The 27,645-nt window shown below is 43.4% G+C and overlaps 1 protein-coding gene across 1 annotated transcript; it reads right to left on the reverse strand.

Moving 5' to 3' along the window:
* golt1b (golgi transport 1B) lies at positions 1-27,527 on the reverse strand. The gene is made up of 5 exons (XM_033039480.1): positions 27,389-27,527; positions 21,077-21,168; positions 18,807-18,985; positions 16,351-16,432; positions 1-2,173 (listed from the first exon to the last, which is right to left on the reverse strand). Exons 1-5 carry the CDS (start codon positions 27,411-27,413, stop codon positions 2,135-2,137), a joined length of 417 nt encoding a protein of 138 aa, XP_032895371.1. The 5' UTR covers positions 27,414-27,527; the 3' UTR covers positions 1-2,134.
* Positions 27,528-27,645: the final 118 nt, after the last annotated feature.

The raw sequence follows: 27,645 nt of genomic DNA on the forward strand, positions 1-27,645 counted from the left end.
TGGCCATTAATAATATTTATTTCCTTTCTGCAACCTGGAAACTTGACAGAATCCCAAATTCTGGACATGTTCACAAAAGATACACAATGCATTGACTTCTTTTCAAGGTTGACAGTGGAATTGAAGGAATTGCAATTCGGACTTGTTTAGTGGTTTTCATGTACATTACAAAAAAAAAACCTACATTGCATTAAAACTAGGATTTTTTAGTGTGATATACAGAATTATGCAACTATATTCCCAGAGAATAAAGAAAACTTTTACACCCTCACCCATGGTATCATTCATGGTTAACTTGTCCATAGTGGTTTACGAGTCTGTTTGAGTAATTAGCCTGTGCAGTTGTTAATGAAATATCCCATGTGGTGCTTCATGTTGTGGAAATACACTTATTTGATGATTTGACCGGCACAGTGTGTTGGGGTAATGCATCGGGTCAAGGCAGCATCTCTGGAGAAAAAGGATGGGTGACTTTTCAGGTCGGGACCCTTCTTCAGACTCAGTCCCAACCCGAGACGTCACCCATCCTTTTTCTGCAGATATGCTGCCTGACTCGATGCGTTACCCCAACACACTGTGTCGGTCAAAGCATCAAATAAGTGTATTTCCACAGCATGAAGTACCATATGGGATATTTCATTTTTAGTTACTCCAGTACTTTGAGTCTCTTTGGCTATAAAACAGCATCTGTAGTTCTTTGTTTCTACTTAATGCTTTGACGTGGTTACCAAAGTTGCCAAGTCAACATGTACTGGTATTAAACCAATATCGTTTGCTTTCTCGTTGCACTTTTAACTTAAGTAGAATTTCTGATTTCAAGATAGTTATCAGTCACTATTTCTAAAATATCAGTAATATTGGTTTCTCCCAGAATTCTCTGGTCAGGTACAGCACCAATGCCATTGGAAGTCATACTATTAATTATTTTTGCATTTAAAAAAAGAAACATTTCTTTCCATTGGCAAACTTCACTTACAAGCAACACAAACTGATAAGGACACAAAGTACTAGAGCGCTAGGATTCAGCGCTTCAAGCAGCATCTCTGCAGAACATGGATAGGTAACGTTTTGGGTCAGGATTCTTCTTCAGACTGAAGGGGGGCCCTGACTCAAAACACCACCTCCCTATGTTCTCCAGCGATCCTGTCTGACCCACTGAGTTACTCCAGCACTTTGTGTTCTTTTGTGTAAACCAGCACCTACATTTCCTCGTTGTTACATTAACATATACTGATATTTTGTCCTAGGAATCCACATATTAAGGGAACATTTCATTAAAAATCCTGTGATAATAATTTGATTCAAAGATTTATTTACAAACATTTAAACACCAAAGCATGTAATGTTTGAAAAGGTAACCTCTATAAAACTTAAGTACCCATAAACACCATCTGCCAGCACATAATAAACCAGAGGTGTTCGTTTATATGAAAATCCTGCCTACTGAGGCAGTCACAAAGATAAAAGTTCACCAATAACCGAGGCCTTTTACAGAGGGGATTGCAGATATAACACAAGGCACAATGATATGAACAGAAGTAACGGGGGGAGCAGCATAGGTAAGTGGGGCAAGACAAACACGGGTGCTTGCTAGTTATTTTTCTGCAAAAGACAAGGTCAGACAATATATGTATGGGTGTTCAATGAGTCGAGGCATGCCCATTCAAGCAATCCATCGCCTGATTTGCAAACCAGAAATGAATCCTTCAAAGCGTATCAGATTTTCTCGTCTTGGTTGAACAAAGTCCAATGGAGCCGAGCAAGATGTCGTTTCTTGGTTTGTCTTGCTTGGTCCAGTTCTCCCTGTTTAAGATCTTACTCCTTCCGGCTGATCATTGAACAGGGATGGTGGTGCGGCCCTTTCTGCTGGAGGAAGTGTGGTACCAAGTACCCGTCACAGAGGCATGTATAACATTTTGAGGGGATGAGTAGAATTCACAATAAATCAAATTAATTGCAATGGCTACCCCTTTCTGCTCCAAACAAAATATTTTAATACAAAGAATGTTATCAAGTTTTATTTCTTCCTAGACAGATAACATGTAAAATATAAATTTAGAAATGTTCATCTGAGGTGAACCATATAAATATATTATACAGCATACTTCTGCAGCAGTTGTCCATCCAGTTTCTGTTATACCATGCTGTTGCTTTCTCCAACTTTATCTACAAACTGCAAAAAACAATGAAAATATGAATTAACCATAAGCCGTCACTATTAGTTTTCATGTTCAAAGAACCTGATGATTTTGTTACAATGGGCAAAATTAAAATACAAACACGAGATGTACTAATGTACAGATGGTTATAATGCCAGCGCAATTCATTTGCTTCCAAATTATGGGGAACTCTCCATATACTGATCAGGAAAGCAAAGGCCATATCAAATATTACTGCAGCCCTACTGCCAAATGATAATTTTCAAGGAGTGGTTTTATTTTGATATATTTAGCATAATAGGCATTACCCAGAAATGAACCACCGAGACCAGTTTGCTGTAATGATAATTTTGTAGACATGCCATTAACACAAGCACCTTCCATTGTACACTGAAATAATTTTAAATCAGGTGGAAAGTTTCTGGTTAGTCGTCCTTTCAAAATGTTTTCTTCCGTTTCTCAGTTATGTTTATATGTACATCATGCCATCTGATCTGCTCTCAGCTTTGATAGGACCTGCAAGCATGGCTGGGTGGAGATTGCAGTGCTTATAGTGGCAGAGACCAGAGTTCAATCCTAACCTTGGGTGCTGTCTGCGTGGAGTTTGCACGTTTATATTAGAGATACAGTGTGGAAACAGGCTCTTCGGCCCGCGTCGACCAGCAATCCACGTACACTAACACTAACCTACACAGCAGGGACATTTATAATCTTTACCGAAGCCAATTAATCTACAAACCTACATGTCTTTGGAGTGTAGGAGGAAACCGGAGCACCCGGGGTCCAGCAGAATGTACAGACAGCACCCACAATCAGGATCGAAACCGGGTCTCTGGCCCTGTAAGGCAGCAACTCTACTGCTGTGCCACAATTGTCTCTGTGATCACGTGGGTTTTCTCCGCGTGCTCCGGTTTTACTCATTGAACTCCCATTGATGCTGCTTCAAGTATAGAAGTACTTCTGCAGTCCATTTATAAATTTGTACTTTTATTGCATTATTTTCTATCCTGGGCCCCTTTATTTCCTCTCAATTAACTCATTTCTGCTTTGTTTTGCTTTATAAACTTCTTTCACTTTTACACAAATAATCTTCCAAAGTGTCTTCCAGGAGACAAGTCAATTGTCAGTACTCCATCATTTTGTGATTGCTTACAAGTAGTCGATCCCATATTTTAAACAAATGTAAACACATAATGGAAATCCAGCAGAGCACAATGCACACAAAGCATGCACAACAGTACAAAATGAAGACACAATGAGTTACATTGGCGTCTGAGATTGAGACTTGGATCCATACTGTACTGCAGTGTTTTTAACCTAACCTCTGATGGAGAGGAAAGAATACATTACATTTCCTAAAAAGCTACAATCATAAAACGACTGCACTGAATAAAATGTGCAGTGTAGGCACACTTCAGCAGATAAGAATAATTTAAAATTTGATTTTTAAATTATATATTGTCTGTGTATTTCATATACAGGCATGCTAAACCACAGCAATTGAGAATCTCATTGTTCGGTTATCAGAACAAAAGACTCTTAAGAGCAAAAAAGTTAAAACATTTTGTTGTGATGTTTGCGATAAATATTCTTCATACTGAAGAGCTAGGAGCCACTTATGTCTGTGTTACCCACTGGCCCAATATGACCTCTTCCCCCTTTTAGCATACCCCCCCCCCCCCCCCCATCATCCCATCTATAGCCCTGCTTGCCGCTTCATATTTCACACCTCTGCTCTCCTTATCCTGTCTCCTTTTCATCTCCAAACTTCTTCCGACCATCTGTCAATTAAGCCCTCTCTTAACTGTATTCACCCATCACTTGCCAGGCTTTGTTGCATCCCAACGTCTCTTCCAGCTTTCCCCCCCACTACTAGTCTGAAAAAGGGTTCTGATGCAAAACGTTACCTGTCCCCCCCTCCCCTCCCCAGATGTTGCCTGATCCACTGAGTTACCCCAGCACTTTGTGTTATTTGTTAAGCAGCATCTGCAATGCCTTGTGTACCCATCGAGTCAATATTATATGGCATCTTCTATGCGCTTTCAGCATAAAAATATCTAAAGTAGAAAACCCCTGCACTGTGAATGTAGCATAAATCAGTGCTGCATGTTGTTTGAAGAAAGCAAATTCATATGAGAAAGGAAGCCTGGTTTATTTTTGTTAGAATATTCAAAAACATCAGAAATCTATAAAACAAAATTAAAATGTCAATGGAGCATATTTAATGGTTATTGCATTGTATATGGAACTAAATAATCATACACCACCAGTCATTGATTAATGGCAGTTTATGATGATCCCACAAATAATATTTTTTGCGATAAACTGCTTCTTTAAATGCAAGTTTCAACCTCTGGCACAAATGCACCTCTTAATTGTTTGAATTGAAGTTTTAAATTTAAATTTGCAACATGCTGAAATTTAAATGTACCGAGATAGACTGCTTTATGCAGAAGTCTTCTCTCCAGATTAAGTTTTTTTTTAAATCTTATGAAATGTAACAAGGTACGTACTTTATGCTCAGCCTCCTTACATCGCCAGCTTTAAAGATATTTAACGGAATAATCGTTAACAAGCAGCATAATACCAGCATATTATTTGTTAAAAAGTGTTAAACGGCTTCAGTGCATATATTTTATTCTTTTGCAGGTTCATTCAAACAAAATGCAGAAATGAACAGAACACATACCAACTGATGTACCATGGGGGTATAAGACTTTAAAGTTGGAGTCTCAGAACATCTTCTGACAATAGACTATAAACTTACTGGGGGTTATTTCCCAATGATAGAATACAGGAGTTTCACATTTTGATACGAGGCAGATAACTGACTGCATAGATGCCAGAGAACAGATTCAATGTGTTGGAGATGATTTGTCAGCCGTGTTCTGGGTGCGATCAATTTGAAAAGCCAAGTTATGGAACAACTTTGCGGGTATCATTTCCTGCACTTGTGTCACTGACATTTCAAACCTACTCGAGTACATGATCAACATTATACAGCGTTTTTACTGAATTTCCACTTAATTTATAAATACATTTTCTTCTACCATTTGGAGGATTTACAAAATATAAAATGGTGACCATCATAAAGGAAGATGTGAAGCTTATATACGAGAAAGCCTCAACTACAATACACTGCTTATCCATTTTGTGCATTATAAACTATTTAATAACCAATGGATTATATTTGAACTGCGATTATATTTGAACTTTTCTGTGTATGTCAGTCATACAGCACATAAACAGGCCCTTCCACCCAGCTTGCCCATGCGCCAAATATCACACAAAGATACCAGAAACAGCTACGTACATATATCTACAACCATATTATGGCGTCAGTGATGCAGGACACTGGCCAAGTGTCAGTAAAAGATAAACAAAGAACTGCAGATGCTGAAACCTTGAGCATATCGCAAAGCGAGGGAGAACTCAGTGGGTAGGCAGCATCTGTGGAGGGAACAGACAGGCGTCATTTTGGGTTGGGACTCCAACCCAAAATATTGCCTGTCCACTCCCTCCACAGATGCTCTCTGACCCACTGAGTTATTCCCGCACTGTTTTTGCCAGTAAAATTAAGCTAATTTTTAAACAGTGCCACGGATCTTTTAAGTGATGACCAATAAGTGTGACCTTGAATCAACTTTCCACTTAACTAGATTTAGCAACAGCTCTACTCAAGACCACAAGATATTGCAGAGTTGTGGACGTAGTCCAGTCCACCAGACAGACCGGCTTCCTCCCTACCCCACAATCGACTCCATCTGCACCTCATGCTTCCTTGGGAAAGCACCCAACATAATCAAGGACCGTTTGCACCCAGGTCATTCCTTCTCTCCTCGCAAGGAAAGCTTGAAAACACATACCACCAGATTCAGGAACAGCTTCTTCCCCGCTGTCTTCAGACTTCTAAATGGTCCTTTCATAAGAAGAGGAGTAGCCCTTTCTCCCAAGCTAACTCGTTACAGCCTTTTTCAAAACATCTACACTTTCTCTGCAGCTGTAACTCGATAACACTCTGGTATTTTTATTTTTTCATTACCTGTAGTACTTGTGTGGAGCATGATTGCATTCATGTACCGTATGGTTTGACTGGTTAGTATACAAAGTTTTTCACTATATGTCTGTGTATTTTGTGATAGATCACTTACCTGACTTTCTCAAGTTGAAGTGTGATGGAATATTCTCTCCTTATCTGGATAAGTGCAATTCCAACAATTCTTAAGGAAATTGCTACCATGCAGCTGCCTATCCACCACCCTGAACAGTTTCTGTCTCCAACAACATGTCACCCACAGTTCCTGTCACGTGGCAATTATAAACCAATACCAATAGGAGTCCTCATGCACTTTAATCTTTTTCACAGCGCTCCCAAAATTACAAGGATTTGGTATTTCATTGTCCAGCACCATTGTACCAGTGTTTTAAATGGTATGTATCTATTATTGATCAACCGTGAATAAAAATAATACTGATCTGATGCATCGGGCGTAATTGATATCTATAGTTATCCAAATACTTTACAATTTTTCATACCCATTGCATATGCCACTCAGGCATTCCAACCAAAAGTGCTCCAAGGTTCCATTGTAGAAATACCAAACCCACCTGTTACCAACAAAATACCAAAGATTCACGGGGCTTTGCCAGTAACTCTGTAGAGTTGCTGTCCCTGATAAGCATGTAACAGCTGGGACATTTGCATTCTAGTGCAGCACAGTGGCGCAGCTGGTAAAGCTGCTGCCTCACAGCGCAGACACACGGTTCAATCCCGACCATGGATGCTGCCAGTATCTGTTACTGCGTGGGTTCTCTCCAGATGCTCCAGTTTCCTCCTACATACCAAGGTGTGGGTTCGTAGATTAATTGGCCTTTGTAAATAAAAACTTCCTAATGTGTAGGGAGTGGATGAGAAAGTGGGATAGCATAGAACTAGTGTGACGAGGTTATCGATGGTTGACATGGACTTAGTAGGCCCTAGGGGTTGGTTCCGAGCTGTACTAAACATTTTACTATAACTGTAGTTTTGTGCTAAGTACCACATTTATTTTTAACCAATGCACTCCACCAACGAATCGTATCAAATAATTAGTTCTTCCATTTAATTATGAACAAACATTAACATCAGCAGAAGTACCAGCTGAGGTCCCTAGAGCTAGATAGTGTAATTAGCCTCTAATCTGTTCTTTGACAATTAGTTTGGGATCTACGGGCAGTTATAGTATAGCCATTCGATTACATAGTCCAGACTTCCAACCATCAACTCCATCTACACTTCATGTTGCCTCGGAAATGCAGGCATCATAAGACCACCCCAGTCATTCCTCCTTCTCCCTGATCCCGTCAGGCACATGGTACAGTAGCTTGAAAGCGCACACCACCAGACTCAAAAATAGCTTTCTCCTTTGTACTATCTGGTAACTGAATGGTCCTTCCATAAGCTAGGTTACCGTCCGATTTATCACTACCCCATTGTTGAAATTGGACTTTGTCTAAGGAACCGATGCGCTACAATGCTGAGAACTATATTCTGCACTCTGTATCTTCCTCTTTGCTCTAGTGTACTTGAGTTTGAACTGATGTATCTATGTATGGTATATCTACTCTGATCGGATAGCACACAAAAAAAAAGCGTTTCACTGTACCTCAGCACATGTGACAATAACAGATCTAAACCTACTCAGTAGCAGACTTCAATGCATTGGTGGTGAAAAGAGGGAGGAAGAATCAAGTCCAATTAGAAATCTAACTGGACCAGCTAGTTAAATAAAAAACACAAAGTGCTGGAGTAACTCAGCGGGTCAGGCAGCATCTCTGGAAGACACGGATAGATGACGTTTCTGGTTGGGACCCTTAAATAGATGTTTTAAAAGCAGGCTAAAATCTCAATATTTCATGGTGGATGACTCACCTGACTTTCTAAAGACTTTCACTCATCTACAAGCCTGAAGCCCAGTGGAATATTGTCTCCCACCTGCATGAGTGCAGCTGCAACGGGTCTTAAGTAAATTGCAACCACACATCATCTATCCACCAGACTGAACATACCTCCAACAACAGATGTTGGCCTCAGTGTCTATCATCTGAAAACATTCACTGCAGCAACTTGACACTGTTTCTTTAACTGCAGCTCCTAGACCTGGAACCACGGCCATGTGTGGCAGCAACAAGCGCATGGAAATACCATGACCAAAGCACACACGCTATGTACACAGCATCCTGGCATGGGTATATGTCATTATCCTTTCACAAAAGCCAAAAGATCAGTAAATCAGTTATAGATAGTCAGCATAAAGACTAGAAAGCTAGGAACACCTACATACAATGAATGTATATTATTGAATATAGAAGTTGGGAGGTCATGTTGCAGTTGTACAAGACTTTGGTGAGGCCATATTTGTGAGTATTGTGTTCATTTCTGGGTACCATGTTATAGAAAATATGTTGTCAAACTGTATAGGGTACAGAGAAGATTTACTAGGATGTTGCCAGGGTTAGAGGGTTGAGCTATAGGGAGAGGTTGAGTAGGCTGGGAGGCCTGCTTCCTTGGAGCGCAGGAAGTGAGGGGTGATCTTATTGAGGTGAAATCATGATAGGAATAGATCGGGTAGATGCACAGAGTCTCTTGCCCAGAATAGGTGAATTGAGGACCAAAGGGCATAGGTTTAAGGTGAAGGGGAAAAGATTTAATGGGAATCTGAGGTGTAACTTTTTCACACAAAGGGTGGTGAGTGTATGGAACTGCCAGAGGAGGTAGTTGAGGCAGGGACTATACCAACATTTAAGAAACAGTTAGACAGGTACATGGATAGGATAGGTTTGGAGGGATATGGACCAAACATGGACACGTGGGGCAAGTGTGGCTGGGACATGTGGGCAAGTTGGGTCGAAGGGCCTGTTTCCAAACTGTAACACTCTATGGCTATGACCATGAATGTAATTACAATTAAATCTCTCAAAATTCAGAATATCACTGCCTTAGGAAAAATGCTGCTTACATGGCTCTTCAATGATATCCTTATCTCTCACTGACAAAACAATCTATGAGCAAGATTAAACTGGAAATAGCCAAGCAGAGATACAAAAGACAGTAGGTGCTGTAATTTTTCTGAAAAGGCACTAAAGCAAGATACTATCCCCGTGAATGGAGACACAGAAACTGCAGATGGTGGATTCTTGAGCAAATTACGAAATGCGAGAGGAACTCAGCGGGTCAGACAGGAATGGGGAAAGAATGTACAAGTGACGTTTCGGGTCAGGACCCTTCTGCAGACCGATTACTAAAGCGGCCTTTTCACGGGGCGACTTGACGCAAGAGTTAACCAGAGTTTAACATCGTGGGAACCTCGTGCGATAACAGTACGGCATTCGTGGACCACCGTGGACCACCGTAGCGCTAACGGCAGGTAATCGTGTATCTTGGTCACTCGGGAGAAAATTCAAGAAAGTTTGAATTTCTCCAAGAGTGACTTGTACACTTGTGGTTGAGCATTGCAACATTATATGGACGTAGTGGCCAGTGCGATATCCGTAATAACTCTTGCGGGTACCGTGGGAACTCCTGCGAACGGTGAACCCGGAAGCTGGACAGAGGGGACAGAAGGCGAGTAAAAATTGTCTTCTGTGGGATTGAATTTAAAAAATAAATAAAAATAAAGATTTGCATCCGCATATGGACATCAACTTATTCATGAGTTATGTTAATGAGATTCAAGAAAATAACTATAATCTTTAAAAGGGACTTTAAAAGGGACTTTACTGAAAGGTTACGCATTTTTATGGTCCGTGAGAAATTTTTCACATGTACTTCTTTGAGAGATACAGGTCAGAGTCCTCGCCGACTAGCGATCGATGCCTTTCCGAAGCAGGGTCCGGAACGCTACCAATCAATGTTGTACAGAGACCCGTGTAAGGAGTGAACTGCACATGCTGGTTTAAACCGAAGACAGACACAAAAAGCTGGAGTAACTCAGCGAGTCAAGCAGCATCTCTGGAGAAAAATAGCTGATGTTTCGGGACGAGACACATCTTCAGACTCAATTCCGATTAGGCTGTCTGAAGAAGGGTTCCGATTCGAATCGCCACCTATTCTTTTTCTCCAGAGATGCTGCCTGACCCGCTGACTTACTCCAGCTTTTTATGTTTTTCTTCCCAGATCTGACTTACCTGCTGAGTTACACCAACATTTTGTGTCCTTCTGTGCGTATTAACCAGCATTAACCAGCGTCTGCAGTTCCTTTAGACATTACCTAACTTCAGATTTTAGAGATATAGCGCGTGGGAACTCCTGCGAACGGTAAACCCGGAAGCTGGACAGAGGGGACAGAAGGTGAGTAAAAAAGATGGTCTCAATATCGACAAGGGAACATGTGTCCTTCGAGGACGTCCCACCTAATTGTCATTGTTGGATAATCTTTTTAACAGGAACACTTGCAGAGATGGCTCCCAGAAAATCTCAAAGAAAGGGGGTAAAGCGTGTCAGAGATGTTTTTGCCATGTTGCTCTATTCAGTTTCTATATTGTTTCAGTTGCTATATCTATATTGTTGCTCTATTCAGTTTCCCAGGGGGTCGGGACGGGACTGGAGTTGGGAGGGAAAGGTGGAGGAGTCGAGGGAGAGGAGGGGGAGACAGATGGGGGTGTCTTCATTTACTGGCGGCGGGTGTCTGTCACTGAAACAGGCAGGTGAGATTTCACATCCACCTTGTGTGTGCCTCTCTCTCTCTCTCCCTCCCTCTTACACAGGCTGAGAGACTCTGCCTCTGTGAGTGTACGTCTCTTTCTCCCCCTCTCCCACACACAGTAAGACCGAGGTACTGTGCTCAGTCCATCTGTGTCTCCCACATACACAGTAAAACATGTCTCCAAATGAGCCAATTCAACCAAGGGAGGATATTTATAGTGTGTGAAAAAAAAAGTTACATCATTTGTGTCACGTGTAGTTCACGATGTTTTCAAGATTTAACGCGAAAGCTCGGGAGACGAACAAGTCACTCGCACAAATAACAGAAATGCCGAGTACCGTGGGAACTCTTTATCTACCCCCCCGTTATATCGTGCGAGACTCGTGCTGGACCACGACCACTTCACTCTGGTGACATCTTGCGTCAACTCGCCCCGTGAAAAAGCCCCATAAGTATCTGGTTTTGGGTCGGGATCCTTCAGCCAATAGTCAAGGATATGGTTACATTAATTTTCTGAAGTGCTCAAAAAGTAAAGTTCATTAAAGCATTTACTGAATTCTTGTTGCTGGCCTTTCACAGTCTAACAAGGCATCACATTAATCATATTATTCACTGCAAATGTACTGTAAATTGTCAAAGCTTATGAAGCCATGGTTAAGACCAACCGGGTTTTTGGAGCCAATTTGAAAAGTACTCAAAGAGTTTTAAATATACAAACCCCAACCATGTTGTAATTGAGTTCCAGCTTTATGGTACGCCATTTTGCAGGAACTCAATTACAACATGGTCCTTTCTAATTTGGGTAGCCATGGAGGACTTGATCACGGATTTCGGTTGCGGCAAACTGACCTACCGACGGCTGCCCACACCGCCCCTGGCTGACGTCCCCTCCCCTGCAGGACCTTCTGCAGCCACCACCACCGGCCCATGCAGTTACCTTGGCCGCCTCCGGGCTTCTTTGGCCACTTACTCCGCCGATCTTCGTCTCACCTCCGGCCGCCAGCACGTTGGGGCAATTAACTCACCTGGATTACAGGCAGAGTTCCGGAACGAGAGTTTGAAGAAGGGTCTCAACCCGAAACCTCATATATCCATGTTCTCCGGCGATGCTGCCTGACCCGTTAAGTTACTCCAGCACTTTGTCCTTTTATGTATTAGCCAGCAACTGCAGTTGTGTGTTTCTACTACTGAAACAATGATAATACTGTACTCGGTTGTAGCAGCCAATCAACAATGACAGACACCATCCCCCGCCATGGACCATTATAACGAGCGTTTACTGCACTAGAGGAACTCAGTAGGTCAGGCAGCATCTGTGGAGGGAATGGACAGGCGACGTTTCATGTCAGGGCCTTTCTTCATCTGATTAACATCCGAGTCCCTGCTCGGATACGTATAAATAGGCACTTATCGCCAGCGGTCATTACAAAGCAACATTCTTCGAACACAGATGCAATACCTGTCCCTTTCCCTCCCCCCTTGACTCCCATCCAAGGACCCAAACAGTCTTTCCAGGTGAAGCAGAGGTTCACTTGCACCTCCTCCAACCTCATCTATTGTATCCGCTGTTCCAGGTGTCAACTTCTCTACATCGGCGAGACCAAGCGCAGGCTCGACGATCGTTTCGCTGAACACCTCCGCTCAGTCCGTCTTAACTTACCTGATCTACCGGTTGCTTAGCACTTCCCCTCCCATCCCCAATCTGACCTGGGCCTCCTCCATTGTCAGTGAGGCCCAGCGCAAATTGGAGGAACAGCACGTCATATTTTGCTTGGGTAGTTTACACCCCAGGGATATGAACATTGACTTCTATAACTCCAGATAGCTCCTGCTTTCCCTCTCTCCATCCCCTCCCCCTGCCCAGTTCCCCCACCACATTCTCCGACTACATTCTATCTTTGTCCCGCCCACTCCCGACATCAGTCTGAAGTGTCTCGATCTGAAACGTCTCCCATTTCTTCTCTCCATAGATGCTGCCTATCCCACTGAGTTACTCCAGCATTTTGTGTCTAACACAAACACTTCCTCTAACACAGGCAGGGCCAATGAGGGCCCTGCACCTGCTTTAGCTAACTTGAACCTACAATCTCTTGTCTGGTTTGAAGGATCCATTTGCTCATGACCATCTTGGAACCAAGATATGTTTAATAGAAATCGGATAAATCACAAATAAACCCAGATTCCATAGATTGTATGCAGTGGAAAATGGGTTACCCATATAATCCAGGCTAATCAAGTAGCAACTTTACCAGTGTAGATTCCACTTGCCTTTTCACTGTATTTTTTTAATGGTTTTACTGTTGGAGAAAGTACTTTCAGTCACTGGATATTTAGATTCATTGTTTTAGATCACAGGTACATACGCATTGCCACAAAATGTGCAAGTATATTCTCCACTGTATCTTCTCCTTTGTTCTATCTATTGTACGAGTTTAAACTGATATTTATGTACAATATAACTAATCTGTTGGACAGCATGCGAAACAAAGCTTTTCGTTGTACCTTGGTACACGTGACAATAAACCCAGAGCTCAAACCCTTATTTCACCCAGTCTGATTGTCTATTAGTGCTGCTCCTGCCATCTTATAGACAGAGAGTGAGGTGCCAATGAAGAGAGGAATACAACTGTGCTCGGAAGAGGCAGAGGATCAACTCAGTCATTGTCTCTGGAACGGATGCACTACAATACTAGCCCTGCTGCCCTCTCTGTATCTACCTACCCCGTTGCTCTATCTATTGTACCAGAGTTTGACGGTGTATTTATGTACGGAATATCTGATCTGGTGGATAGCACGCAAAACAAAATGTTTCACTGTACATTAGCACGTGACAATAATAAGCTTAAACATAGACTGGAATATGTTCATGACGACTTCAAATAGCCTGAATGAGTGCACTTCGGTCATCACCATTCTTAGCAAAGAAATGCTCTGACAACTGCATTATGCCAAGGATAAGGACACTGACAACTGCATTCCATCGAGGTGGCACGGTGGCGCAGCACTAGAGTTGTTGCCTAACAGTGCTTGCAGAGCCGGAGACCCGAGTTCGATCCTGATTACGGGTGCTGCCTGTACAGAGTTTGCACGCTCTCCCCATGACCTCGTGGATTTGCTCCGAGATCTTCGGTTTCCTCCAAAACTCCAAAGACGTAAAAGTATGCATGTAAATTGGCTTGGTATAAGTGTAAATTGCCCCTAGTCGTAGGATAGTGTTAATGTGCGGGCATCACTTGTCGGTGCAGACTCGCTGGGCCGAAGAGCCTGTTTCCACACTGTAAACTAAAATTAAGGTGAAAAAGAGAGTAGCCTCTCGGAGAGCGGCCGTCCCAAATCGAGTCACTGGATAGGTTCTCAAATCATGGACAATCAATTAGCCACATTTCTGCCAACATCTTCACCCTGTTACTTCAGTTTCCTGTCCCCACCTGCTTCAAGGAACTCTCCATCATTCCAGTCCCCAAGAAATATGACCTGCCCAGTAGCTCTAATGCCGACCGCAATGAAGTGCTTTGAAAGATTGGTCGTGGCCCACATCCGTATCAGTCTTCGCAATACATTGAGCTCTGGATTACGTTGACAACAATGATATCAGCCTTTATATCATACAAGTTCATCTCTAAACCTCTGGACTATAGCCTTGTCCCATCTCCAACTGGCTTCTGGAGTCCTGGCTGGCAGACCTCAGTCAGTTTGAAATGGTCATAACATTTCCTTCACTCTGGCCCGCCTCCTCAAATGAGGAGAGAATGCAAAGCTGAGGTTACGGACAGATCCAACCAGGATATTATTGAGTAGCAGAGCAGGCACATGGACTCCTGATTTACATGATCCATCATGATGTTTTGAATGCTGCTGACGGTTTTTCCAACATAAATGAACACAATCGACTTCCTTCAGGCGGTCCGAGGGCAATTTTCATATTTTGCTCTAGCACTGATAAATTACAATTGTCTATAAAAAAATCTGTTTCAGAACTCTGCAGTACTTGTACAGTTGTAGTGCTGCTGCCTCACAGTGCCAGAGACCCGGGTTCGTTCCTGACCTCGGGTGCTGTCTGTGAAGAGTTTGTACATTTTCCCAGTGACCGCGTGGGTTTCCCTCCGGGTGCTCCGGTTTCCGCCCACATCCCAAAGACGGGCAGGTTTGTAGGTTAATTGGCCTCTGTAAATTGCCCCTAGAGTGTAGGGAGTGGATGGGAAAGTTTGATAAAATAGAACTAGTGTGAACGGGTGATTAATGGGCTGAAGAGCCCAATTCCTTGTTGTACCTTTTAATCAATCAATACTCCCATCGCAATTACATCTGTGATTGAACCTATTTTTTAAAATATATTTCCCGAGGGCAATGTTTTTACTTGTCTTGAAGTTGCCTTTCATCCTAGTGTCCACTTCTACCTGCCATTACCCAAGATTTGCAGTAAAACTAAACATCCTGGTGCATTACTAGAATGAACCAACATGTGTGCGTGCAGCCAGGTACTGTTCTTATGGAAAATATTGCCTATGCCCTCAGACAGTGATACAGAGTTCCTCACAACTTGGTGCAGAGGTGTTACAGTATGCATTAGATTTATGATTCAAAGAACCAGATACATGAATAGGCCATGTTTAGAGGGATATGGGCCAAATGCAGGCAGGTGGGACTAGTGTAGATGGGACATGTTGGTAGATGTGGACAAGTTGGGCCGAAGGAGCCCGTTTCCATGCTGTATGACTATGACTCTATCTATGACATTGGTTGCCCAAACAAAGTTCTAGCTTTATTTAGGTGACCAATGTTCTTTGAGCCATAAATCTAATGTATCCTCTACATATTTGAATTGCACAAATTCAGGGGAAGGCATGGAACATTAACAGCCTGGAACTATATCAAATATACAATTTATTACTTTCACAAATTCGCTGCAAGCATTCAAAAAGTAGATGGTAGCGGTTGCTAGCTCAAATCTATACGGCAGGCGGTATATTAGACAATGTGACTCATAGTCCAACACTCAACCGAATACACTTGATTTAATTCAGGACGCGAGGAGAATTTCCATATTTTGGCCCAATTTAAATCTTTATTAATTTTGTTTTGCCCACTGTAAATCGCTGCATGGCTTTTGATACGAGTCGTAGCTTAACGATTATTCCATCATGACTGTTGAGAATGAGCTCAAAAGACCCAGCCTGTCTGTAATTTTCATATGAACGTGAACTTCAATAAATTCAAAAATATCCTTCACTAACTCAAATTATACGATGCAAGGCATAACTAAAAGTTCATCACTGCAATTCAATCAAACCTTGACGCTCATGAGTGTTTTGTTCTTCTGGCAGTTTATTTTAATTTATCCCCAGCTATTAATTACAGTTAATGGAAAAGCAATCCATGAAAAGCACACTAACAATTCAAAGTTTATTCAATGTTCAATGGTGGAAATGGCCTCAAAGCACAGGAGAGCAGTAGAAAATGGTATGGCGTTTATGCTCTAACATGCAACGGATAATGTCAATACTCACTGAGCTTATTCCAGGTAAATTCATAATGGAGCCTAATATAGGCACTCGCCTAATAAAGCCAACCACCACTGGGAAGAACCCCCTAGCAAAAAATATAATGTGGGAAAAGAAAAACAGGCATTTAAGAAATGAAACCACGTTAAATCCATACAAAAAGAGCTAGAACTGCAATCATGATCATCTTTGTAACACAGAAGAATGAATAACAAAATTAATCACTCGGCATCATGGCTTAGCTTGGGAACAGCTCTGCTCAAAACTGCAAGAAATTGCAGAGTGTTGTGAATGTGGCTCAGTCCATCACATAGGTCAGACACCCCACCATTGACTCCATCTACACTTCACATTACCTTCGTAAAATAAACAAAACACATCTATTGATGCTCCTGAACACATCATCAGTGATGTAACCTGGGGTCATTGGGTGTTTCGGGTCTTTCAACATCATGCACCTTCACCCAGGCGACCCAGCCGTGGTTGATCAGACCACGCCTTGTGTTCAGGTGGCATTCGCTCCTCCCCATGGACCTCCGCTCCTGATCCAGAGCCACTTGAGGCCTTCTCTGCTGCCTCTGTGCTGTTCTTGATGGCTCTTCTCCTCTGCATTACGTTGATGCCCAGTGCACCCAAGGCTTTGTGGAGCGATTGCCCTGCAAAACCTCTGCAGCCAACCTTGATGGGCATACGAAAATTAGCCAACACAATCAAAATCTTGTCCCACCCTGGTCATTTCATTTTCTACGGCACAGTTCACTCCTCTCTGCTATCAGACTTCTGAACAGTCTTTCCATTAACTAGGGTACTGTCCGATTCACCTCTACCCCATTGAAAACTAATTTGTCCAGACAATGCTGAGAACTATATTCTGCACTCTTTAACTGTCCCTTTCCTCTGTCTATTGAACTTGTGTTTGAACTGATTGTATCTATGTGTGGTGTATCTGATCTGTTTGGATCGCAGGCAAATCAACATTTTTCACTGTACCTCAGTACATAAACCTATACCAGTTCTTAACTTTCCTGAACCAATTTTAAACCTCTCTGGAGATTCAAGGAACAGCAGATACTGGAACCTTGAATAAAATATAAAGTGCTGGAAGAATTCAGCAGGTCAGGCAACCTCCGTGGAGGGAATGAACATGTGACATTTCAGGTCAAGACTCTTCTTCAGATTGTAGAAGTGTTCTTCAGTATCCATTTCCTTCTACAGATGCTGCCTGACCTGCTGCTTTAATATTGATTGTGGGGATAAAGAGTCCCAGAGACAAACACAAGCAAGCTTTATTGTTTTATATCAGAGCTTAAACAAATGAGACCCCATAACTGCAGCAGGATCTTAATCGGATGGTCAGGTGGTCTGAGGAATAGTTAAAAGTTTAATATAGAGAAGTGCAAGGTGTTGCATTTTGGGAAGTCTAACCATGGAAGGACCTGCATCGTGAATGACAGGGCTCTGGGGAGTGTTGCAGAGCAGAGGAATCTAGGGGTGTAGGTACATAGTTCTTTGAAAGTGGTGTCACAGATACAAAAGGTGGTCAAGCAAAGCTTTCAGCACATTGACGTGAAAGAGTATTGAATATAAATGTTAGGAGGTCATGTTACAGTTGTACAAGACGTTGATGAGACCACATTTGGAGTATTCTGTTCAGTTCTGGTTACACTTTTGTTGGAAAATGTTGTTAAGCTGGAAAGGATGGAGAGAGGATTTACGAGGATGTTGCCACCACTCGAGGCCTGAGCTACAGGGAGAGGTTGAGCAGGCTAGAACTTTATTCCTTGGAGGGCAGGAAGATGAAGGGTGATCTTATAGAGGTGTTTAAGATCTATGTATATCCTATCTATTCATTGAGAGGAATAGATAGTGTAAGTGCTCTTTTATTCAGAGTAGGAAATCAAGAACAAGAGGACATTGGTTTAAGGAGAGGGAGGAAAGATTTAATAGGAACCCAAGGAGCGGGTTCTTTTTACACAAAGGGTGGTAGGTGTATGCAACGAGCTGCCAGTGGAGGTAGTTGAGGCAGGTACTATCACAACTTTAAAAAAAAACATTGGGACAGGTACATGGATAGGATTGGTTTAGAGGGATATGGACCAAATGCAGGTAGGTGGGACAAGTGGGGCATGTTGGTCGGTGTGGGCAGTTTGGGCCAAAGGGCCCGTTTTCCTGTTGTATAACAATAATTTTAGTTAACACAAGAAGCAAAGCAACATGATTCCAAAAAAAATATCCTGGTTTGGTGACAATTGAACTAAAAGCCTTAAAATCTACACATCAAATTATATCCACCCCCCTCATTGTTTATCATCAGAATTAGTGATGCAAATGTGTTTTGAACACCATAAATTATAATGTTCAAAATATTAAGAAAATTCAATGAACCATGACACCAGAACACTTTGTTTCATGGATATTCCTGCCAACAATGAAAGAATTGCCAAAGGTTCCAATTAACTCACCTGAATAAAAGAAAAAATCCATAAATTTCGAGTACCATGCCTATTACAGGCCAGCCAAGGAGTACCACAAAAATTCCACCTAGAAAGAAACCAGTGGCTTTCATTTTGTGTTTCTGGAAGAAGAACCTGAACGTTCTTTCTAAACCGATTGCAAAGGATAAACCTGCCACAAATAAAATCTGTAAAAAGGGAGGAAAAAAAAAACATGTTACGAGGACCAAATGGAGGAAGATAAACTAAAAACAGGTTTGCGCCAAGTTTAAAACCCATGCTTAAAGCATTCCACTAGTTCTCCAAGTACATCTTTTTCCTTCACCATCAGCAGTCTTATATTATAGAATAAATGTAGAACAGTACAGCAGAAGAACAGGCCCTTCAGCCCACTGTGTCACCCACCAAACTAACCTTATCTGCCTGTGCATGGTCTATGTCCCTCTGTTTCCCCTCTATTCACGTCTGTCTAAATGCCTCATAAACATTGCTATTGTATCTGCTCCTACCACATTGATGGTGGGCATGGATGCATGGGGCCAAGCGACCTGACTGAACACCTTATCTCTCAACTAAAGCTCCCCAGGCAGCATTTCTAGGTACCCACCATTTTGTGTAAAATAATTTCCCTCATAAATCTCCTTTAAAGACACCCCCCCCCCCCCTCACTTTAAGCCTTATGCCTGCTAGCTTTTGACATTTTCAACCAGGGAAAAACTATCCTGACCACCTTCCCTACCCGTGCTACTCAAAATTATATTTACTTCCATCAGGAATTGTGCCAAACATGATGCCAAGACAAACTCTTATCTGTTTGCACGTGATCTATATCCCTCTATTTGCTGTATATCCATGCGCCTATCCAAAAGTGCCACATAAGCCACAATTGCATTTGCTTCCATCACCACCCCAGGCAGTGTGTTCCAGGCACTGACCACTTCTGTGTAAAAAACTTGCATTGCACATCACCTTTAAACTTTGCCTCTCTCATCTTAAAGCCGTGCCCTCTAGAATTGAATCCTGGGAAAAGGGTCTGGCTGTCTACTCTATCTATGCCTCTCATCATTTTATATTCTTCTATCAGGTTTCCCTGCAACCTCAATGCTATTAAGGGTCATACAATTAATTGTATATTTTCCCTTCACATTCGACCTCCCAAAGAGCAATACCTCAATCTTGCTCGGATTTAACTCCACCTGCCATTTCTCCACCCATTTCTGTAACAGATCTATATCCTGCTATAGTTTGACAGCGTTCCTCGCAGTTCTCGACCCCAGCAATCTTTGTGTCACCTGAAAAGTTACTAACCAACCCGTCCACATTTAATTCCAAGTCATTCATATATGGCTACTTAAAATTTCACTATCACAACCTGTGAAAAAATCTTCAAGTACATTTTTGTCCTTTCAGCTTCAGTTGTGCTTACAGAGAGGATTTAAATAAAATAAAAAATCCCAAAAGGAAAAGAAGCAGGAGCTGAATTATCTGACCCACTGATGGTTATTGGTGTAGATAGCAGAACAGGACTTGGCGTTTTAAACGCTTTCCATACGAACCACATTGCACAACGTTATGATATGCTCAAAAATGAACGATGTTGCAGGAAGTGGTGGACATTGCCTGATCCATCACTGGTACTGACCTCCCCACCATCGAAGGGATCTAGAGGAAGCGCTGTATCGAGGAGGCAGCTTATACCACCCAAGACCCACAACACCATGGCCATGTCTTCTTCTCAATGCTACCATCGGGAGGAAGGTGCAGGAGTCTGAGAAATATTATCTGCATGCTCAAGAACAGCTTCAACCATCATGTTCTTGAACCACCCTGTCACAACCCAAACCACAACCCTACCACAGCATCGAACTGAGGTCTTTGCTCCTATGGTTGATCTACATACTTTGGCCATTTCATTATCATGGTCTAGTTTACTTGGAATAACTGATAATTTATTATACGTTTTATTTTGTTATTGTTTAATGTGTCTGCAAAGCTGCAACAAGTAGGAATGTTATAGTTCTGGTTCATATCTGGTGTAAATGACAAATAAACACTCTTGAATTGTCTTTGCTTATTCTAAACAAGGAGAGTAACAATAGAGCAAAAAACTTTCCTAATTGAATATTTTTCAATCAGCTCTATATATCCTGCCCAAAGTCTTCAATGAGGCAACTAGAGATGGAAATGGCTTTAAGTTTTGTTAAAAAAAAATCAGTTCTTCGTAACAATGTGGACAATCTTAGTCTTTGAAGATGCACACTTCATAAGGAACAACTTACATTTCCTATCGCAAGGAGTGCCTTATCAAAGAACAGGATCATGCCAAAGAACAGGAAAAACACACCAAATCCTGTCAAGCCCATTCCAATTTCTGTAAAGAAAGTACATGGCAATTAGACTCAACATTCTGCTCTCAATCCCAGATGCCAACCAAACGACAGTAACTTTAAAAATGATACAAGTCCTGTTTACAACAGCGCTCTGGCAATATGTTAAATGCACATAAAGAAACTCACGTGAAGACATAATCTCAGGACATCTTAAAGCACTTTATAATCTATGAGGTTTGAAGTCACTGTTACAATGTAGGAAATACAACTATCAATTTTACACAGAGCAAGGTCCCATAAAACTAAAATGCACAGATACCAAACAGACTGCTTCAGTAATCTTGGCCAAGAGGAAAAGATTGTCAGGATATCAAAAGAAAACAATTTAAAACAAAGGGGGCCGACCCAAAATGTCACCTATCCATGTTCTCCAGCCTGACTTGCTGAGCTAATCCAGCATTTGTGTCCTTTTTTGTCAATTTAAAACAGTACTGTGAAATGCAAGAGAGCAGACATGACTTCAGTTTGAGTTAAAAAAATTCCAGCTGAGTTATAGCACTTTCAAATTTGCATTACTCTGATATCTTCAATGCTGCTCATTTCACTCGTGATATGAACTCAGGCCTTGTTTGTGAGCCGGCAGTTAGAGTATTGTGTCCAGTTTTGGTCACCCTGCTATTGGAAGGAAGTCATTAAGGTGGATAGAGTGCAGAGAAGATTCACGAGGATGTTGCCAGCTATCAGTAAAGGCTGGGAAGGCTGTGACTTAATTTCTTGGAAGGGTAGGAGGATGAGGTGTGATCTTATAGAGAGGGAATAGATAGAGTGAATGCACAGGCTTTTGTCCAGTATAGGGGAATCAAAAACCAGAGTCATCGGTTGAAGGTGAGGGGAGCAGAATTTAATAAGAACCCGAGAGGCAACTTTTTCACTTCGCTAGAACGAGCTGCCAGAGGAAGAATCATGGACAAGTAGGACTGATCGAGGGATATGGGGCAAATGGGACTAGCTTAGATGGGGCATCCCAGTGGGCATGGATGAGTTGGGCTGAAGGGCCTGTTTGACGGTATGACTATGACTTTATGCCTCATTAAAGAAAATGCATCACTTAGTAATGTTTCACATGGCACTATTAAGCTGGTTTATAATCAGATATGAAGTCCATCTTAAACACGGTTTCTGGATTGACGGATAGACTGAAAACTTTTGACTTTCGTTTAAAACCAACATTGTGTTGTAATTGATAAATGGCAGCCGCATCTTTCGGTAACTCAGCTTAGCGAATGGCGCCAAACTGCCGAGTGATCGGAGCATAAAATCTTCGTTGGCACTCCTAAGCAGTGCCGAGGGAGTGCCGCACTGTCTAATGCACCATTATTAGGCTGCTGCTTTTAAACTGAAATGCTAGCTGATTTCTGACGGCACTTCTTGTTTCGCATCTCCGGCGACATATTCGGATTGAGGGAATTAATTCTGATCAACAGCAGATTAGCTGGTCATTAGCACATCACTATTTGTGGGAGCTTGGTAAGCATTTGGAGACCGAATGGCAGAAAGGGCAGCCAGCAGAAATCCCAAGGTCAAAATGCTGCCTTGGACCAGAGTTACTTAAAAGGTTTAAGTATGGAGTGGGGGGGGGGAAAGCTGGCATTGGAGAGTGTCCAGAAGAGGTTTACAAGAATGATCCCAGGGCTGATTGAGGTAACCTAAGAGCAGTGTGCCTGTACTTGTTGGAGCTTAGTAGGACAAGGTGGGGGAAATCCCATTGAAATCTACTGGAAAATGAAAGGCCTAGAATTATAGCACTAGCATACATTGAGACAATACACAGTGGCCAATAAACCTACCAATACACAAGCCTTTGGGAGAGGGTAGGAAAATGGAGCATGAAAGACCTAGAGCAGACCACGTGACGATGTTTCCACTAGTGGGAGAGTCTAGGACCAGAGGGTGTAGGAAAGAACTGCAGATGCTGGTTTAAATCGAAGGTAGACACAAAATGCTGGAGTAAGTCAGCAGGACAGGCAGCATCTCTGGAGAGAAGGAATGAATGGGTGATGTTTCGGGTCGAGACCCTTCTTCAGACTGATGTCAGGGGAGTGGAAGGGACAGAGATAGAATGTAATCAGAGACAGTAAGACTGGTGGGAGAAATGGGAAGGGGGAGGGGATGGAGAGAGAGGGAAAGCAAGGGTTATTTGAAGTTAGAGAAGTCAATGTTCATACCGCTGGGGTGTAAGCTGCCCAAGCGAAATATGAGGTGCTGTTCCTCCAAATTGTACTGGGCCTCACTCTGACAATGGAGAAGGCCCAAGACAGAAAAGTCAGATTGGCAATGGGAGGGGGAGTTAAAGTGCTGAGCAACTGGGAGACCAGGTAGGTTAAGGTGGACTGAGCAGAGGTGTTCAGCGAAACGATCGCTGAGCCTGTGCTTGGTCTTGCCGATGTACAGGAGTTGACACCTGGAACAGCGGATAAAGTAGATGAGATTGGAGGATGTGCAAGTGAACCTCTGCCTCACCTGAAAAGACAGGTGGGGTCCTTGGATGGAGTCAAGGGTGGAGGTAAAGGGACAGTGTTGTATCTCCTGCGATTGCAGAGGAAGGGGGTGGTTTGGGTGGGAAGGGATGAGTTGACCAGGGAGTTGCCGAGGGAATGGTCTCTGCGGAAAGCAGAAAGGGGTGGAGATGGGAAGATGTGGCCAGTAGTGGGATCCTGTTGGAGGTGGTGAAAATGTTGGAGGATTATATACTGCATGCGGCGGCTGATGGGGTGGAAGGTCAGGACAAGAGGGCACAGCTTCAGAAATGCTTTAGACAGCAGCGGAGGCCAAATCATTGGGTATTTTTAAAGTAAAGCTTTATACGTTTTTTATTAGTAAGGGCGTCAAGGGTTATAGAAATAAGGCAGGAGAATGAAGTTAAGGGTAAAAAATAGATCAACCATAATCGAATGTCAGGGTAGATTGGCCAAATGGCTAATGCTGCTCCTGTCTTTTGAGTGTTGTGGGTTCTCCCCCGCACTCCGTCAGTCTGTCGGGTGCCAACTCAAGATGCCTTTGTGTCCATTTCACTTCACAACTACTGCCTGACCCACTGAGTTCCTCCACAGTTTGTCTCTTGCTCAAGATTCTCGTAACTGCAGTTTCTTATGTCTCAAATATCACTTCCAACCTTGTTGTTTGTATTATCTTAGTTGGAGTTTCAAATTAAGGCCTACGACTAAGTACTTCTCAATGGATGACACAACAGCTGAGCTGGTAGAACTGCTGCCTCACAGCAACAGAGGCCCGGATTCTACCCGGACCCACATTCTCCCTGTGACTGTGTGGGTTTCCTCTGGCTGCTCTGGTTTCATCCCACATCCCAAAGACAAGTGGTTTGTTTGTTATTTGGCCCTCTACAAATTGCCCACTGTGTTCAGGTGAATGGTAGCATCTGGGGGAGAGGTGATGACAATAAAGAGAGAATAACATTGGACTAGAATAGTGTGAGATTAGTGTAAATGGGTGGTTGATGGTCAACATGGACTCAGTGGGCCTGTTTCCATGCTGTAACTCTCTATAGCTCTAATTCCATGAGTGTTAGCTTTTCTCTTCAGCCTAAATAAAAAAAGTACTGGAGTAACTGAGCAGTCCGGCAGTTTCTGGGGAAGGAAAGGACAGATGGTGATTTGGGTCGGGACCCTTCAGACTATAACTGCGAGAGTGAGTCTCACAAAGTTCCTGTCAGAGGAAGGGGAACCTCTTCACAGAAGGCACACTCTGCAGTAGAGCAGTAAAATGGAAACACAAGGAATTGCAAATGCTGTAACTGTCAGCAAAACACAAAGCGCTGGGGGAACAGGCAGCATTCTGCAGAGGGAGATTCTTCAGACAGAGCCTTACAGCAATACAGCATAGAAACAGGCCCTTCAACACTGGAGAACATGCATTGATGTCTCAACCTGAAACATTGCCTATATTTGTTATCCAGGGATGCTGGCTGTCCTGCTGAGTTACAGCAGCATTTTGTGTCTTTTCTTCATAAAATTCATTGGTTATAAAGTGTTTTAGCCCAACCTGAAATTATGCCTATGCGAGTTTTAATGTAATTTCACCCAGTTAAAATACACTGGAACAGCTACATGGATAGGAAAGGTTTAGAGGGATATGGGCCAAACACTGGTTAATAGGTAGGAATGAACATCAGGTGCTGGTTTACACCGAAGATAGACAGAAAATTTTGGAGAACTCAGTAGTATAGTGGCCCAGCCCAAGGGAGAACGGCACTCCCGTCGGAGTGGCCCAGCCCAAGGGAGAACGGCACTCCCGTCGGAGTGGCCCAGCCCGAGGGAGAACAGCACTCCCGTCGGAGTGGCCCAGCCCAAGGGAGAACGGTACTCACGTGAGGGCGATCCGGCTCGGGGCTGGAACGGTGCTCCGGTGGCTGGGACGGCGTTCTGGCGGCGGTGACCTGAGTCCGGGGTTCAGCCGCGGGCCAGCGGCTGCGTGTGCTGGACTGGAGGGCGGCAGCTTCGACCACCCCCGGGCCGCGGTGTTTGAACCGGCCCGTTTGCGGGGTTCGGTGAGCCGCGGGACTGTTGTGCCATCGCCCGGTGGGGAATCGCCTCAGCGCAGAGGGAGAAGAGGAGGGAAGAGACAGTAACCCTAAGATTTTTGCCTCCACCACAGTGAGGAGGTGCTTGGAGGATACACTGTGGTGGATGTTAATTTGTGTTTATTGTTGTTTATTATTGTATGATTGTATGTATGACTGCAGGCACGAAATTTCGTTCAGACCGTAAGGTCTGAATGACAATAAAGGTATTCAATTCAATTCAATTCAATATAGGCGGCATCTCTGGAGAGAAGGAATGGGTGACATTTCGGATCGAGTCCCTTCTTCAGGAAGTAGCTTCGATGGGGATCTTGATCAGCATGAACAAGTTGGGACAGAGACTGCATCTGTGCAGTATGACCACGACTCTACAAAACTTGTCTTGCGAGCTATGATCTGGTGCAGTCTGATGTAAAGCATAGGAATCAACACCAGAATGGATTTGAATGGGCGTGTTGACAAAATGGCCTGAATGTACGACATGAAAGGAGGAACTACAGACACAAAAGACCCGTAATTTAGCAGATCTGGAGCATCACTTCTTCACACTTTTCTGCTCATCTCCCCATTGAGACCCTTCTTCAGCATCTGCAGTCCCCTGTTTCTACCTCCTCTGGCAGCTTGTTCCAAATACCCAGTGTCTTCATAAAAGTGTGAACATATGTATATGGAATAATTAACCATACCAAAGTTTCCCTGGGCTAGTTTGCATGCTGTATGACTGAGACGTGTAAATAACATTTAAAGAGACATTTGAGCTTAAGATCTGTATTTGGAAAGTTACTAGAGTGTATTTTGAGGGATAGGATACACATGCATTTAGATAGACAAGGGCAGATTAGGGTCTTTAGGGTTTTATACATGGGAGAATGTGTCTCACAAATCTGATTGAGTTTTTTGAAGATGTGACCAACAGTGTTGATGTGGGCAGAACTGTAGATGCTCTATACATGGATTTCAGCAAAGTATTTAACATGGTTCCACATGGAAGGCTGCTCTAGAAGGTAAGATAACGTGGGATGTAAGGAGACAGCTGACTGGATAGAAAACCATGAGAGGAATACATCGGGTAGATGCACAGAGTCTCTTGCCCGGAGTAGGGGAATTGAGAACCAGAGAACATACGTGTAAGGTGAAGGGAAAAATATTTAATAGCAATCTGAGGGGTCACTTTATTACACAAAGGGTGGTGGGTGTATGGAACAAGTTACCAGAGGAGGTAGTTGAGGCTGGGACTATCCCAACATTTAAGAAACATTTGGACAGGTACATGGATAGGTTTAGAGTGACATGGGTCAAATGCAGGCAGGTGGGACTGGTGTAGATGGGTCATGTTGGGCCGAAGGGCCTGATTCCACTTCTTATGACGTGTATACACAAAGCAAGGTTTTAGTGACCTGAAGTGATTTGAATGTGAGGTTTGGTCTCTTTGGGTTGCTCGGTGTAGCTGCAGCCAGTGAGCGGGCCCGGGTCCAGCCCAAGTCTCATCCCATCCTCTCCTCTCCTCTCCCCAGGCCGGGCATCAACCGGCTCTGCCCAGGGAGCAGGCCGCGGGGGGGGAGCACCGGCTCCTGCCACACCCAACCGCCGGGCAAGGCCGCCGCCACCCCGTCTTCCTCATCCTCCCACCTCCCTCTCCACCCTCCAGCCCGGGGCTGACTCACTCTGCGAGTCCGTGAGCGAGATCATGGTGGCGGCCGCTGCCTCTCATCGGCGTCGCCCGCTCTGTTTCTGACTCTGACTCCGCCGCCACGTCCTCCGGAAACACGCGCCGCTGCCGCCCCCGTTACCCGGCACCCGACACTTCCGCCCAACCCGCCCCGCCCCTCCCTTCCCTCCCGGAACTGTGAGTGACGGCCCGAGGCCCCGCCCCGAAACTGTGAGTGACGGCCCGAGGCCACGCCCCTCCTTCCCGGGACTG

Source organism: Amblyraja radiata, chromosome 21, assembly GCF_010909765.2.
Source record: "Amblyraja radiata isolate CabotCenter1 chromosome 21, sAmbRad1.1.pri, whole genome shotgun sequence".
Taxonomy (NCBI): domain Eukaryota; kingdom Metazoa; phylum Chordata; class Chondrichthyes; order Rajiformes; family Rajidae; genus Amblyraja; species Amblyraja radiata.